This window comes from Vanessa tameamea, chromosome 7, assembly GCF_037043105.1.
Source record: "Vanessa tameamea isolate UH-Manoa-2023 chromosome 7, ilVanTame1 primary haplotype, whole genome shotgun sequence".
Classification (NCBI taxonomy): Eukaryota; Metazoa; Arthropoda; class Insecta; order Lepidoptera; family Nymphalidae; genus Vanessa; species Vanessa tameamea.
Genome location: NC_087315.1, coordinates 5,685,218 through 5,703,588, shown reverse-complemented (window position 1 = coordinate 5,703,588; position 18,371 = coordinate 5,685,218). Strand labels below are relative to the sequence as shown.

At 30.9% G+C, this 18,371-nt stretch overlaps 2 protein-coding genes across 2 annotated transcripts; one reads left to right on the top strand and one right to left on the bottom strand.

Moving 5' to 3' along the window:
- Positions 1-516: 516 nt before the first annotated feature.
- LOC113401328 (homeobox protein engrailed-2-B-like) lies at positions 517-7,690 on the top strand. The gene is made up of 3 exons (XM_026641181.2): positions 517-1,002; positions 1,902-2,015; positions 7,158-7,690. Exons 1-3 carry the CDS (start codon positions 540-542, stop codon positions 7,526-7,528), a joined length of 948 nt encoding a protein of 315 aa, XP_026496966.1. The 5' UTR covers positions 517-539; the 3' UTR covers positions 7,529-7,690.
- A 1,815-nt stretch (positions 7,691-9,505) lies between these two features.
- LOC113401329 (uncharacterized) lies at positions 9,506-15,714 on the bottom strand. The gene is made up of 6 exons (XM_026641182.2): positions 15,450-15,714; positions 11,877-12,086; positions 11,530-11,711; positions 10,665-10,873; positions 9,992-10,242; positions 9,506-9,617 (listed from the first exon to the last, which is right to left on the bottom strand). Exons 1-6 carry the CDS (start codon positions 15,674-15,676, stop codon positions 9,506-9,508), a joined length of 1,191 nt encoding a protein of 396 aa, XP_026496967.2. The 5' UTR covers positions 15,677-15,714.
- Positions 15,715-18,371: the final 2,657 nt, after the last annotated feature.

The window sequence follows — 18,371 nt, the reverse complement described above, 5'->3', positions numbered from 1 at the left end:
AATTGAATATTATTACATATCTAAATATCGAAATTGCATAACATAAAAAACTCGATATTATGTAATCAAATATAAAAAAATATTTAATTAATATTAATTTTATATACGTCATCATACTTTATCAAATTTTATGACATGAATAATAGCTGGGCAATATTGCCCGAGTAGATCTCATCATAAGCTTTTAGGAATCTTTTGTACGGTAAAAAGCTCATATAACTTGTTATCAAATAAAAGAAAGGTGTGAATTTTCACAGGCGGCTCCCTAAGCCCCACCTCTTAAGATGGTGTTATCCCCTCCATCTCGAAATCAGCCAGTAGCAAAAGAGAACTTCTACGCGGTGATACCTACAGCTTCCGCATTAATCTAAACGGCACCACCTATTTTCGGAAGCAATTATCATCTCACACCTCAGCGAGTCAGACTGAATAGACTTCAATAATGTTACATTTACGTGAGATAGATGTTTGTCATGAGGTTGATACTATGAATTAAAATTAATACAACTCACTTAATATGATAACGCTTTAAATAAATAATGAATTCGATTGACGATATATCAAGCACGTGCGAAAATGACTCTGGATCATCATTTCGTGATAATTTCTCGAACAGAGCTAATATAAACGGAAAGACACGTTATAATTCAGAATCTGAATCTGAATTCGACAGTGAGAATGAAACAATTGATGTGATTTGTGAAAACAGTGACCAAAAAGAACACAGTGCTTACGCGTTAAACTCAAACCCGTTAAATAACGTAGATACTATTTATTCTTTAAGCAAAAGCTTATATTCAAATAAAATGACTATTAATTCAAGCAATCGTTTTGAGAGTGATGCAATGAACTCTGTTAATACCAAAAATAGTGCAGTGAACAATAGAGGAAAAAATTTCTTAATTGATAATATTTTAGGTAATAATCGTAGTAATTTTCAAACACAATCGGTAATCGAAGAAAACGAAGGAAATAAAGAAGAAATGGGAGACGAACACAATGGTATAATTTTTTTATTTGTCTATAGTTCTAATTAATTTATAATTAATAAAAATATAATAATTATATTAATCAATAGAAATCTATAAAAAGTAATGTTCTGACTGCTCTAACTATTTGTAATGTATAAAGAAATTTGGAGTTCTTCGATTCTTAACGTAGTATTTCAGATGAAATCTTGGTGGTGTACCCTTCCGTCATTAACTATTTAATTCAATTTACATATCTAGATACATAGAATTTGTTTTTGAATACATTAAGAAAAGTAAGTATGACGTACGCAAATCTTAAGTATTACTCATTTTATTTAATCTTTTGTGAACGAAGCCGCGACGGGTAATACAAATATATATTAAGAATTATTTTGTTGTAAATTTTCCAGTAATTCATAAATTTTGTGGTCTCGTTATTAAAATAAGCTTACTAATTGATTAACAAGTGTTATGTATCAATTTGAATATATATAAAGTTCTTAAGGAGAATGTGATCTCTGTACATCTTATATGAAAATAATAATAAGTATTGTAGATATTTAAATACCCCTTAGATACTGTCTATCTCTGAGTACTTATTAAATCTAAAATAGAGATTAAATTATTTTTGTCATGAATATATATATATCCAGTTATAAATAATTACAGTTAATCATTTAAGATATATAAAAATTGTACCCTGGTTCTTGACGTAAGTAAATGACGCGAAATTATCTATTAAATCTCTCTTTATATATACTAAATATATTTTTTAATTTATAATATCTTCTTCTCAAATCAAAATCAAGATAAAAAATTAGTGGATTAACTAATGTAACTTGTAAGGTTTTATTTATTATTTTAACAGTACATTTTACTATAATTGCGTCTAGCCAGCCTAGTCAGTTAATTTCCCATTACCTTTGACAGTTTCGTCGACTTCAACGTGTCCTGAGCTGAATGCACTCAACGGTGCGGAGTTGCTAGCGGGCCACGCGTATGCTCATTGGCTTGCTACACAACAACCAACGTCTACATTTTATGGTATTTTATATTTATAGCAAATAGTAAAAGTATAATCTTGTAAACGACGGTAGAGGCCACATGGTTTGCAGAATTGCTCCAATGCGGCTTGTGCACATATATATATATATCATGCGAATTAACGACGATATTATACAGGTTTACTATGAGACTGAACCATTAAGTTTTCTATAATCAGTCTCTTAGCAACCTAACCTAATTTCGGAATTACAAGAGTAATCTTCAGTCCTTTTGCCATATAATCAATGAAAATAATTCCTTCAGAACACTGAGGACATTGTTATAAGAGCATCACTAAATTTTGTTTTTTGGGTTGAGAGGATGGTCCTTTCCAAGTTATACTTTGTCTCGTAGTTTCAGTGGACCAACCAGGTTTATCCATAGTGACAGCACCACAGTGGCAAGATTGATTTAAATTAACAGAGAATTTTCCAAGCGTCGCTTGCAATCAAGCTGTAACTTTTCTTAATTCCAGTATATAGGAGAAAATGGATTGGATGATACCCAATAATGTCTTTAGAATTTAAGCTTAATGTTTTTAAGGTTATTATTCTAAGAAAAGAAGACAGTAATGTCATTCACGACCAAATAAAAAAAAATAAAGAATTTTCTTCCGTTATAGAAATTTAAGCTGGCCAGGACACGGAACATCTTCACAACTCGATCTACCTCGTTTTGAATAGGGTAATATCTATGTTCTAAAGTCTGCAGAAGATCGAAAAAATCTTTTATGGACAGTTTTTCAGGCACAAATACATAACGATCGCATAAAATTCGCTTTTTTCATATTTTGTAAACGTTTATTACTTGCATACGATATGATCAAATCTAGTTCCACACTGGATACATTTTGTGTGATTGATTGATTGACACTCTTTACAAAAAATATCAAACTACCCCCTAAAACACATTATGCCTATTTTTTTTAATAATTGTCGTTAAAACTGATAATTTTACTGAGTGTACACTTTTGTAAAGTAAGGACAGGGATATTTGGAAATATAGTTTTATTTATCTTTTACATAGAAGTATTTAACTTATATATTTCTAAATGGCATTGCTTAGCAGGATAACCGTTAGCTTTAGATTATTTAGAAGCATTGCGATTTTAGATTCGAATCGAGAATGTGTTATTACAAGTCTTTTTGTTTAGGATTTTGTGATTTAATTAAATTGTATAAAGCGATAGGTTTTAGATGCATAGCCTATTAAATGCTATACGCGATGTCTGACTTTAAATATACTTCTGGATCGACGTCTCAACGTAAAAAACAGTTATTTTGAGTAATTCTTATGTGCGAATATTAGTTATCTCAACACTAAGACTCTTTATCTCTGATAGAAAAACGCTACGTTTTGACCATTATCTCACCTTATAATAAGTAGGCAATGATGTGATCGAGAATGGCAAGTTGGCCTAAAATGTGACTGATACTCAGGAATAGCTCAAAGTTTAACTTTCTGTACTGACGATCGAGACAAAGTTTAGGCTGCATTGATTCGAAACAAGACGAACCAAAGCACTAGAACGTTGCTTATAACGTCCATATTCCAAACGGGCTAATTATAATAACTTATAACTATTGTGATACTTTTCCGATTCTATTCTGATCCAACTGCGATTTTTCCGCACAAAAAGTAACATCTGCTTAATCGTACTTGAGGACCAATACTATTTCTTTATATCGGTTACGATACGATTCTGACCGCAACTGGATCGTTGCGTTTGTAGAATAAATACTCGGCTGAACGGTAACGATTACATTTCGATTCGATTGCGATAAACTGTAAATTTTTTAATAGTGTGAGGCCCTGTACAATTCTATAGTCAGCATCGTAAAGCAGTTGGAGTTTATAGGAATCCACAGGCTTATGATAATGTTAGCAAAACACTGTTATTTTCTTATGTAAGCATTATACTAACTTACTGATTAATCACGATTCTCAGAAACTGTAACACCTACAAACTTGAAATTTGGCAGGTAGGCAGGCAGGATAGACATCCGCTAAGGACGGATTTTACGAAACTTTACCCCTAAGGGGTTAAACGGGGTTTGGAAGTTTGTGTTTTATAAATTTCTCGCGGGTAAAGCCGCAAGTTCAGCTAGTATTATACATATGTTGAATTTGGAATTAGCACACTCCCTTGGAGGAAAGTTTGACCAAAGTGGATGGTCAAGATTACACGATCCATGTGTAAGATGTCCTTCTCCAAATAACTTTGGCAGTCCGTGTACCAAATTAATATACATGAAACGTACGGTGGTCATAATAATTCTGGGAATTAATAAAAGAGTAAGAAACGGTATTTGAAGACAAAAATTGGAATTTATTTAACATTTAAATTTATTACATAAAATTAGCGTTATATGACACGAAGACGATCACGTAACTGCTTATTAAATAACAGTTAAGGCGTTATAATTTTTCGGTAATGGTTAAGCAATTTTCGACCAAAAGCGGATATATACTATAGGTGACATCGCTAATTAACTTGTAATTCCTTATTAAGGAAAAAAAGGATTGGATCAAAACAATGGATATGATCTAATGTACCTTCAATTAATTTTTAAAAATACGCCAAGGAAGTTTATTAAGTTTATATGTACCACGACATACTTATATTTTTAATTCTATAACAATTCAATATAAAGCTGCAAGATATGCAGTGTAATATCACATTATGATACGTGGACTGCTTATCACAGTAACACCTAAGTGCTACACGAAAATATAGCATGTGCCGCATCGCGTGATGACGGTCGGGTGCGAATCTTCACACGCACATTACTGTAATATTTCAACCACACGCAATCATCCCTTAGTCATGAATAATTGTTATTTAGTATTAAGAGGGATGAACTTAATTATTTTATGTATACATATCTGTGCAGGCCATTTCAGTAGTCCGACAGACAGACGTGAAATAAGGAAACTAAGATGATATTACCAATTTTAGCTGATATAGGTTTTGATAATAATTAATATGTTCTGTTTGTTAATATCACGTGAAAGTAAAGAGATTTTCATTCGTAGAAGGATAGAAATTAAGTGGGCATCTGTTCGTTACTATTTAAAAAGTACTTTATTTACAATAGCAACAACTAATTGTGTCTATTTTATTTATGTATATTAAATTTAAATTAGGAAATTTGAATGACAAATCTATGATTTGTAGTTATGTATTTAGAGGATTAATGCGTTTATCTTTTTCCATTTTAAATTGGACAGAAAACTAAAGACCTTTATCAAATAAATAAAAAGTAGTTATTCTCCAAAATGGTTTCAATTTGTCACCTATGCATACGTAAAAAATCGTTAGTTTGTCAAGTATTTTGTCACATTCGTCGCGATGACCACTCGGAATTTCGGTGGCTATAAAATTAGTGTGTCATGTGTAACATCCGAGAAGAGGCAGGAGGTCTCGTCGTGATAAAACATTTTAACTACATTTACATACATGTCAAAGCCCATACCACACAATAGAATTTATAATTTCATAACATTTCTTCCGTGCCGTACTATTTTCCGAGTTTTAAATAATTAATTAATAGTTACCTATTTTAAACTCGAAAGCGTATTATTTGTAGTAGTTGTTATTGACCACCAAAATTGTTTGAATATATCAGTCGTAATTTAGTTAGTTAGTATTTATTGAAAAATAATATTAGCTTCCATTGATGATATACTAACATTTATTGTAAAACATAGTTTATTGGAGTCAACAAAGCACCATTTGCGTCACAATTTACCTAATCTGATTGCTTTATAATAAGCAATAAATATTTCCAATAATAAAAATAGCGCTAAAATTTGTGTCCACTCTTCTAACGAGCAAAGCTAATAGACCATACATGGCGTTTCGTTTAGTGTGATAAGTCCGAAGACACATTCGACGAATTGTCGCCAGCCGTCGGACGGTGGTCGCGACTTCGCACCCACGTGTCGGTAAACAGCTGCCGCGTCGATAATTACTGACAAAGCTCGCTTATTTACACCCCGCCTTAACACGCTGAGCTGTTGGAAGTATATCGAGAAAAGATGATACACGAATTTTTGTAAATTGTGCTAATGCCACGTTCACATTATTGCTGGACTCTAATTTAATTTGATATTTGAAATCATGGAATAATCAAATAAACACATTAAAGTAATTTATTTTGAGCATGCGACCATTTATCATGTAGATATTATTATGTACTTAATAAATAAAATTTTAAGCTATAAACATTTAATGCTGTTTTTAATTTAATGTTCATATTTATTAAAAGGCTACAAATTATTATAAATAATTATAATTCGAAGTACCTACTCAGTAATAATAAAAAATTAAGCTTTATTAATTACCAAGGAAATTATTTGGATATCTACTTGTTGATACTATCATTAATCATTCCCGGAAAATAAATAATAAAATTATTTCAAAATTATTCACCTAATTTTAATAAACATTCAAATAATTATTGGAATTAAGTGAATCCTGAAAGTATTTTTTTTTGTTTTTTAAATTCAGAATCAGAGACGCTTATACTATACTCTTGTACTATATTACCGCACGTAAGCAGATATCCACGTGTTGATCAGTGATTTAGTTCTTTAGTGGTCTATCTTGTCTCTTACGAGATATAAATTAATTCATTTCTGAAAACATCTAAAATCGCTTACGTAAGTTGTTAGCAGTCTGTTAGCGAGGCCATCACACGCGATACACCCGCCACAATGCGTTATTGACATATGAGATTTCAAACTGCGCAGGCGCAACGCAAATACCCTGATTGTGTTTATAGCCACTTAACAAGAGCCTGTGACAATTCCGATTAGTACTTGAGAAAAAATTTACCATATGTTTGTTTTAAGTGAGAGCAGCTACTTTGTAAATTTAGGCGTGTTTCATTTATCTTATTTTAAGAGCTCGTTACATATTACTAAAATTTAAATTAACGCTAGAATATAATATTGTTTCCCGTTATATAAAAAAAATGTATTTTCTAACTAAATTTAAAAGTAGGTCATTAAAACCCATCGCCATAATTATGGAAAATTTTATAAAAATGAGATATTTGGATATATCAGCTATTGAGTGATAAATAATAAGAAATATTTAAACCAGATTTGTCTTTAATTCTGTTGTATCTTTAACAGATGATAAAAATAATAGAAGGCCACGTCGAGCCGGACCTGAACGGAAACCACGACAGGCGTACAGTGCAAAGCAACTAGAAAGATTAGAAGCTGAATTTAAACTTGATAAGTATCTCAGTGTATCAAAGCGGCTGGAGCTCTCTAAGGCTCTTGGCCTTACAGAAGTACAAATTAAGACGTGGTTTCAAAACCGAAGAACGAAGTGGAAGAAACAGCTTACATCTCGCCTTAAAATCGCACAACGTCAAGGATTATTTTCCGGACATATCTTCGGACATGGCCCTCAAAATTATTCTCTTTTAAACCCTTACGCATACGCACCACTTAGTTGTGTGTTTACTCCAGTCACTATCCCGACGTCACAGCCTTAGTGTCAAACAATAAAAATCATTAATTAATTATTATTCGTAGATTGACATCACAAGCTCCGCAACTGGATCAGATGAAACGATTTATTTTGTTAAAAGGATCGAGACTTTATTTTTAAAGATGTTCGAAATACAAACTGAAATTTTATTCGGTATTTATTTAAAAAAAAACATTGAGTATTATAAGATTAAATATCCAACACAGGAAATCCATAGAATAAAGGCTTAAGTAATTGGTACTTATATTTGACCATGATTATAAAAAAAAAAATCTCGAATGTGCTTCATGAATGACATGATAAACAATTTAATTTTAATAAAAGTTATTGGATAGTGACGCACGTAGAGAAATAAATATAGTTACGTATTTTTTAAAAGGCTGTATTTAACTTTTCAATTATTATTATTAATATATCAAATATATGATTTTATTAATACAGCTCTGGTAATATGGACTTGTAGATCTATAAAGATTAGTCGTGCTCACTCAATTTGTAATGTTTTGTATATTATTTACTATTTTAATTACAGTGCTAAATGTACACAATTATGCTGTAACTCGCTACTTCTGTCACTTTACTTAAGCTGTAACTATTGCGACATCGTTAGTAATGTTATGACGTCAAAGAAAATAGCTGATAAGTTACTAAAATCGTAAAAACCGCTGTTCCTAATGTTAATTATTATTTACTTTTAATTTTTATATATCAACCTTTAAATATTTCGTTCAAGCATAATTAAAGTATGTTAATACTACGAAATGATTAATCGTAATTACCTTATTTAATTAAAGAGATAAATCTTCCAAATTGCTTACAAGTGTTACGTATATATTATGTAAATATTAAATGCCTGTCTTGATTTTATTGTAAAGGCAATAGTTCCTTTTTAGGTTTGTAAATTTATTAACGTTTCATAATTATGAAATCATATCTAGCTTTATAATGAATAGTCAACAATTTTCTCATTTTATAATTTTTAATTCTAACTAAAATATTCTCAAAGTTCGTAAGTTTAAATTAAATTAACGGATATGTATTATGTTTTTTTTAACGTTAAGTTTTAGAAATATGAAAAATTAATCATCAATACGCATATTATAAAAAAAAATTAAATCGAGATAAACATATCACTACTAATATAAATAATAACTTAGAATAAAGTATAATTTTTATAAACGTGTAATAATATTACAACATAATAACATTGTTATTATAAATTATTGTCAAATATGTAAGAAATAAATAAGTATTGTATTGTAACATAGTACCTAAGATTTTTAGAAAGAAAATGTTTATAATCGAATTATATTATGTATTTAGTGAAACGAATGTAAATATTAAACTGTACATACCATAATTCTAATAACTTTTATTACTTTATATTATTCCTAAAAATATAAATTTACAGCTAATAGAGTTCCATCATTATTAAGCTGACATATTATGTAGTTAAGTACTATTTTTTCGACATAGGTGGGCGGACGGACCAACTGAATACCTTAGTCACCACTGCCTATAGAGATTGGTGCCGTATCTCTCGTCTAGTATATAATATTAAACAAACCGTTAGCGGGTGGATCGAATAAATCCTTAGTCACAAGATATTTTTGAGGGCGTAGTCTTGTTGTGTTTCTAGTCCAAGATTGATATCGTTTCCATGATATCGATGATATCGATTCCAAATAGAACTAATTGTCAATTAATCAATAAAATTATTTTATAGGTTAAATCTCACGCTATTTTCTACATTCATGTAAATATATCTTAGCAATTGTAAAACATCAACGAACATGAAGTTATTGTAAAATTCTTATTTTACTCATAAAAATATTCTTAATATAGAAATAATTTAGTTATCTACTTTTGATTGATATACAAACTTCGATGGGACTGTTATATGCTTTAATATATATATATGTATATATATTTTATGTATATTATAACAATGAACAAAAATGGAATATACTTTTTAAGCATTTTAAATACAGTTTCGCTTCGGATAAAATTCTTCGCAGTCAGCTCCACCAAGACCGAGGATAGAGGCTCGCAGCGCACCGAGAGCGCCGCCTCGTGTCCAAGCTACTCCGGCGCTTTAACATAAACGTTATTAAAGTTTATTTTAGACATCGAAATTTAGCTAATTGTCACCCCCGTCTTCGCTCGCGTTTAAGCGGTTGGTCGTCAAGTTTTAGGCATAAAAAGTAGTCATACCAAATTTTAACAAATTCGGTTCATTGGTTTTGCCCAAGCAACAGACAAACGACTGGTGTAGACATATAGACAAAGTTACTATCGCATTTATAATATTAGTATCTATAGATAAAATGATTGTTTTATTGTAATTAACAATTAAAAAGATTCAATCTAAATAAGAAAATATTTTTCTTGAATAATGATTGTTTAGAAGATAGAACAGTAAACTAAAATATATTCAGCAGCAGCATTAATATAGTGAAATACTTACTGCCATAACGGCAACCAATATCTGTGGCTATCTCGCATATTCCTCGCATGTTTGTTACCCATACACAGTGTACGGTACATGCACAAAGGTGTCTGAGGTTTGATCGCCATCATGGCATATCTGGCTAAATTATTGAGAGCTGATATGGATCGATTAGGGGGCTCTGATTCTCTTTTATTACGAAAAACATCATCGACGTTAACTGTGTCTGTGTTGTCGACTACCTGCATGAGTTGTGGTTGCGGGTGATTCTAAAATTAAGGAATATCATATAATTAACGTCCTACTATGATATAAGGGCATAATTAGATGTAAAGAAGTATGTAAGACTGTTATAGATTGGTATCTTGGTATTAAAAATATTAGTGTTTTTTTTATTTTAGTTATGATATGATGTAGAAAGAAAAAAGTGTCTTATTTTTATGAAGAAACTAGTATCACTTTAAAAATAATATATATATATATATATATATATGAATATAAAAGTCAAATATATATCCGTATTAATAAGTGAGGTATACGCTATACATAATAAAATAGATTTGAATAAATTCAACGTATAAAAGAAAGGAAGGTTTTAATTTGTTAACGAATTATAAGATTTTATTCAATAATTAATTAATTACAAATCGAGATCATATATAATAAAGATAGAAAAAAGAAAATTACAAACCATCGTGATGCACATTAGCACTTGTAGCACGAACATGCCAAATGATAAAAAAGCAATGCCTGTGAGGGATATGTCAAAGAGGTCTGCTAAGCCCAGTCCGTGAGATTCCTTTTCGACGGCGTATTCCTCGTGTATTTCGTGTATTGATGACGACGGGTGGTGATACATTGGTGGCGGTGGAGGAGGCATTGAATACTCATAGCCACCACCTATAAAATGCAAATGCATACACATTACAACATGCTTGTATAAAAAATTAGTTTGATTTCCGACAAGCAAAATATTCTTCTTCTGTAAAATAAGTAATGATTGGTTTACTAATCCCTACTGTAATATTATTTTAACAATGCTACTCGTTTGTATTGTAGGAAAGGGTTTAAGATATAATATGTTTCTTTTAAAATGAATTCAATTAGTAGGGTTTTGTGAAGCCCATCAAAATTTATCATCATAAATAGTAGATATAAGTTATGGACTCAAGCTTAGTATAGGTTATTTAGTATGCTTATACTTTTTATATTTCTTAATATTAAATGGACATATAGGAAGATTAGTGAGAGCTTATGCATACCTTTTAACGGAATTATACCATCTTCCTATATCGAGATAAACGCTAATCGCTACTTTAATGTATGTACATAAAAACATAATCTTGTGAATATTTCACCATGTCATAAAAAAAGTATTGATAGATAAAATACTGAGGTGTAATTGAAGTATGGACCGTATAATTCGACCTGAGTTATTGTATAAAATTGTTCATATAAAATATTTAAAAATAAATTTCCAAATAGTGTTTACAACGACCCGATTGAAATTAGGCCGGATTGTTAGTCAACGATAAAGTAAATTAAACAACCCATACTGTGTTTAGAAACGTCGTACATGATCCCATCAGTGTCTCCAAGGGTCGTTTCTATGGGCTCGGCGACCTCATAACCTTCTCGAGGTTGCGGACGATATAAGGCATCGTTTTGATTACTGTTGTTAAAGTTAGGATTTACAGATAAATTATAGCGTCGGTATACGTCATTGAGAGCCATCACTCTGTAAGGGAAATAAATAAGAATAAAATTGTAAAGTAAATTTTGATCAACAAATTGCTTGAAAATCTTCAAATTTAGTGTTTACGTCTTTAATTCTGTGTTTAAGTACTATGGGTTTTACAACTGGTATTTTGAATAATAGCGAATCAACAATTGAGATACTCACTTAGCCAACCATTCTTGGTAATTTGAGGAACCAGAATCATGTAAAACGTTATCTCTTAAATCATGCGAGCGCCGTGTCAATACCTTTTTACTGAATATATTATTATTTTCAAACGGTTTACCAAAACGATCTTGTAGCACATTTTTACCCATTTCATCTAGTATTTGCTCAGCGATATAGTTACGACATTGGTATTCGTTCATCATTTTCCTTCAAAGATAATAATTAATAAATTATACTTGTGCACACAAATTGGATCAGTGTGGTGGATAAGCTCCAACCTTTCTATTCAAAAGAAAACATTAGAAGTGGAATATTTACAGGCATTACTATTTTACTTTTTAATAATAAAGTGTCTGTCTTAATTCAATTATAAAATTGCATACATTTTAGAGCACTGAATCAGTCGCCTTAATTTTTACCGCCTTGGAACAAAACATTAAAAAGATCACTCGAAATAACTAATTTTAAGCATATTTTTATGCTTAAAATTTGATTATCATATTTTCATGATACTTATATCTAATACTAGCTGTGCCCGCGACTTCGTTCGCGTAGTTGTCGGAAACACTATCATGATTATCGTTTGATTGCTCACGTTGGTTTTTGTTATTATAATCGTCAATAAGATTTAATAATATGTTTTACAGTACTTTAGCGTAGATTATATTTTTAGTTTTATTTTCTTGTGGTAGAAGAACATACTGATTTTGCCCGCAACCCGATCTTGACAACGCGACATATAGTTGGCCGTGTGAAAAGCAGTCTTGACGTAAATCGATTCCTACGTGTTTAAATGTTTGGCCCTGTGATTTATTAATGGTTACGGCAAAAGATAACTTAATGGGAAATTGAATTCTTTTAAAATTAAAAGGTAAATCATTTGGAATCATTGGGATGCGAGGTATAAGCACTGTTTGACCAACTGCCGGACCAGTCAAAACTTTTGCAACGATCACGTTATTCCGAAGAAATTTTACTTGAAGGCGGGTCCCGTTACATAAATTTGGTGGTTTAAGATTTCTGAGTAAAATTATCGCAGCACCTATTTTTAACTTCAGGGAATGTGGTGGAAGGCCGCTCGGGTTTAAAGAATTGAGAAACTCTTGTGGGTAATGGACAGCATCTTCTTGATCCATTACATTATCAATAGATGTGTAGGTAGTTATATCGCCTGGAAGTTTAGTTAAAATTAGGTCGTTAATTTCGTCAACGCTACTATTTCTCGCCGCCAATATTGCCCTTTGACACATCCATTGGTAATCTTTATTTTCTATTTCGACGATATTAGGGTAAACTTTTGATATTAAATCCTCTATGCTAGTCACTTTTTCTCCTAAATCGCGATCAATTTCAATTTTATTTTCAGAATGAGGTACTTTTCCATCTCCTATTAAAAGTAACTTTGAAGGAAAATTTGTACTTCCTCCCCCCAAATGTGCTCTCATATTCGTAGATAGTTTTAAGGTATGGACAAATTTCCATAACGGTGAACTTTTAAGGCAAGACCTTACAATGTCTGCTCTTGTTCCTCTTAAAATTACCGGTAAAGTTTGTCTAAATAAATTACCAACATCTGTGTTTTTATTGCTTATTGTTATACGGTCAATTATGACAACCCTTTTCTTAAACATAAAAGAAATATTGTACAATAGTGTACGATTGCGAATATTTTTTTTGTTAACAATTCGATGCAGGTGTATCGACATCTGGATGTAAGACAAAAGAAAAAGTCAATTGTAAATAAATAAATCACAAACAAAATTCATACTCTGCCAAAACAAACAAAACGTTCAACAGGAAATGTAATAGTAAATCTGAATGACTTTTCTTTGTCTTGGATTAGGAGAAAAGTTCATGAATTGTAATACCTGACGGTAGACATGTTTGCTTAAACACTCAATTTTGATTCCAATTTTCTGTCATTATATAGGACCACTATGTACGTATAGGGTTTAAAAAAACATCAAGAAGAAGTGTATTTATCGATAGACCAGATTTACAAATTTGGACTATATCATATATTTACAAACCTACCTTGGCTGACACCGCCTCCAAAAATAACAATAATTTTAACTATAATATATTATCGTAATAACTTTGCTGACTTTTAAATAGTCTAAATATTTTTAATTTCATTTTACATAGTATAAATCTAAAAAATATTGTGATCATTGTTTGTTATTCATTGGTTTGTGTTAAGTTAGATTTAAAGTGGGTAGGTACATACTTATCTCCTTGCGTGGAAACACAGAACGTACCTACATATTGGTAAGTAGAATAAGTTACTTGATTATTAAGTTGTAGAATAATAAGCAATTATTTTTTACTTTTTAGAGAATATTATTTTTTTTCTCTTTTGAAGTCGGTTTTTTTTTGTCAAAATTTTTGTTTCTAAAAGATTCGGCCGAGTATCGCTAACGTGCTCCTTAGAATTGTTCCGTTCCCTTCCGTACCGTCATGGATCCTATGCTCAGAACCTTACCAAACTTTCACCATAGTACCCTTGAAGTAGTACGAATTGATAACCTCCTCCTTTTTGAAGTCGGTTGAAAACAAACAATATTAACTTAAACGTAATAAGATAAACAAACCGAACAATAAGAAGTTTAGATTGTTTCTCCTTTGGTGTTATTATTTCATAAGGTGATTATAGTACAACCGTGTTGAATATGCTTGAACGTAATAGAAATTACTTGAAATATTGAACTACTAATTTATTTGTGTAGTCATTTTAAACGATATTCACCTATTTGCTTATTTGCATAATTTATTTTCTCAGTGATGATTAATCTGCATCGGTGAAAGTATCGCTCGCCATTTTGAACTTTTTTACGTGTGTAATGTAATTTTTATACCTTATTTATACCGTAAAACGTTTGAATTGTTTACTTGCAAAGTACGAAGGAATGTTCATTGAAATTTTATCTTATATCGTAAGTTAAAACTACAGCAGATTATGATTTAAATGTAACCGATTTTAAACGTTAAAAAATAATGAGCAAATAAGCTGATAACAAAACCTAATTTTGATAAATAATCTAACTATTAAGAATGTTAATTTTTTTAAGTCGTTATGTGCATTGCTACTTCGCAGAACTACACCCGCGGGTGAGAGTGGCGAGCGCGGCGGCGGGGCTGACCCGCCTCCCCCTCATCCGCCGCCGGGCCCCGCCTGCTAGCACACTCTTAACAAATAGACATATAGTGTCACGGACTTTTTTTTTATTATTAAAAGAGGAATATATCTTTCATACACATTTTTTGAGTAACTTAAAACGTTTATGCTGCGCACGCATCGAAAGTCCATAAATGTGAATAATTTTCCCCGTTTTTGCAACATTTCTCACTGTCGCTGCGCTCCTATTGGTCGCAGCGTAATGTTATATAGCCTAAAGCCTTCCTCTATAATTGGACTATTCAACAAAAAAAGAATTTTTCAAATCGGACCAGTAGTTCCTGAGATTAGCGCGTTTAAACAAACAAACAAACAAACTCTTCCGCTTTATATATTAGTATAGATAGATGTAAAAGTAGAGAAATTAAAAAAAAATGGTCAAACTTCAACAATACCTGTGAAAATCCAATGTAGAGAGTGCTGCATCAATGGAACCATTTACTGACGGCATTCTACTTTCCATTACAATTTTGCTTACATTTTTTTTACTTTTTACATCAACCATAAAATACGTCGGCATTAAATCCGATCGCAAAATATCATTCAAATTTAAATCATCTTCAAACACTTGTGAAGATAAAACTATAGAAAAAATAGATGCACAGAACGCTACTAGGAACATTTTTAAGACTAAAGTTGTTTTATAGAATATATATTTTATACGTGCAAGTGAATATGAAACACAGAGAAAATGCAAAAGATCGCTAAGCTTTTCTACGGTGTTTGAACTAAAAGATTATACGGGTTATAGAGCAGAAAATTCTTCAGCGTTAAGATTGTATCGTATTGTAACTGTTAGTCTGTGTGCCATATAGAACAAATAATATAATATATTTTTATGTCTGTTATTTTTTCTAAAATGAACGAAAATTTAAAATAGTTCGACGTCATAAACATATTATTTTATTTTAGGTACCTACAACCAAAACTTTGAAAATTTACTCTAGTAAATAAAATTTAAATTAATTGAAGAAAGTAAAATCAAATCAAAATATTTTTGATTCAAGTACGCTCATAAAAACACTTGAATCGTCATGTTGGAGTATTGAATTACATAAATGTAAAACTATCACCGATTCGGAAAGTAAAATCTATTGAGAAAACCGACAAGAAACTCAGTAGTTACTTTTCCACTATTTTAATCACAGAATTTATGTTATAAAATACAATTAAAATTTATATAAATCGTGCATGGAAATCAACTACTACTAACTCCACGCTTTTTTATTATTAATAAATTATTCTATTATGTAATAGGCTTTATTTAACAATTGTATTTTAACATAAGAGTTAAATTTATTAATAGACCGAGTTGAAAATGGCTGTGAAAATTAATTCGATGTCGGAAACTAGTTTTCTCCTCTTGTTTATACAATGATTATCACTGGTTTGTTTTTTTCGAAAAGATTTAATTTATTGTGAATATTCATAATCATGTCGTAAACAACTGTATATTGAAGCAACTGTAAGTATTCCTAATTTATTTAAAACATACCCAAAGAGAGTCTCGAGATGCAAGATTATAAATAGATCGGACTGCCCTCTTTTGCAAAATGAATAGTTTAAATGTCTGTAGTGTTTTCCCAAATGCTAAAAAAATTTGCAAAGTAGGTACTACTAATCGAGCAGTGCCAACATCATCATACACGCTGCTTAGATGAGTCAGTGACAATAAATCAGGAATCCACAGAAGTTTTGAGTCTAATTGAATTGTACCATAAGTTACATTTAGATCACTATTGTCTAAAGTTAGCTTTAAGTTTTGCTTTCCTACATTAGTAGTTAGGGCTAACAGTACTCTTACGTCTTTTGTCTTTCTGAAATTTAGAACTAAAGCATTTGCTATTGGTGTTCTTATCAGTCAGATTAACAGAAAACTTTGAATTATACCTAAATTGAAAAACAAACACAAATTTGATAAAAGAACAGTATTTCACCCTCGCGGCTCTTAAGTGCCCCCGTAGAGAGGATAGAGGATCCATTATAATACCCAATATTATAAATGTTTTGATGTCAACGAAGCGACGTTTGACGTGAGAACAAACCCAGGTTGCTTATGCTATTAAAATCCTTTTTGTACTTAATGGTACGAAAATGTTATAAGCGCATTTGTTTTCGGTTTCTAGTTACCTTAAATTCATATTATCCCGTTGCCGTTTACTTCATTTTGGTATATATGAATTATAAAATTTAAAAAAATATTAAAATTTGTTGGTAGCCTGGGTAGTATTTATATAACAACTTTTTTTTAAAATAAGTTTTACTGTTTGTATTTAGACATTCTATTTATCTAAAGTATGTTTTTTACAAATTACTTAATGCATCTAATCAAAGACATTACCTTGGTCTGACAGATCATTATAGATCTGTTCACTCACAAAGGTGCTCTCATCCACGTTAAATTATCGGCGTCCATATATATTTCTAATTTGTATTTTGTATTGTCTTCATTAGTCATCTCACGGACGTCATCTAATAAGAACATGCAGGGTGCGCCTTCAAAAGTGATGAGATCCGTACTACTTTTATTAAACTGCTTAAACAATTGTGACTATTTTTGACCAGTATATTACATATATATAATAATTAATACCATAAAGCAATCAAGCCAAAAATTCAAAGTAGTGACAAAATAGCTTAAAATTCATAATTACAATTATATGGGAAGTAAAAAACAGGATTGTCATTTTCTGGTTCATATTTGTAAACGTAACGTAACACGGTGGGAAAGTCATTCCGCGGCTCCATGACTGACGAGGGCCGACGGTATTATTTTAGGGAGTTCATACTACTCGTTTTATGGTAAATACCTAATTGTACAGTTTTGATTTATTCTATAATGGAGTATTCAAATAATACAGCGTATAAAACATGGTTGTTTCGCTAATTATTATTTTCTCTTATATTCATTACTAAGCACAAGCCACACAGCCTTACCTAGATACCTGGATATTTTTCATTTATATAATAAAATCGAGAGCAACCTCACAGACAGACATGACTAAATCGTAATATAGTGCACCTTTCTTAAAAACATCGAAGCAATGTCAATTAAAAATGCAATGCAACAGGGTAGCATGAATGTTTAATACTTATCCCTGTTAATAAAGTTTGTCTTATGAATTAATCTATTTCTCTTAACTCTCAGATATTGAATAGTAAGCTTTTATAAAAGTTACATTATCAGTTAAGTACTTCAATGTTAATTGAGAGTAAAACTATTCGAAACATTTAAACAAGAATGTTCATTTTTAATACTGTTTTTGATAAAAAATATTTTTTCCAGATTTTATGACATACCTATTGAAATAATAAAA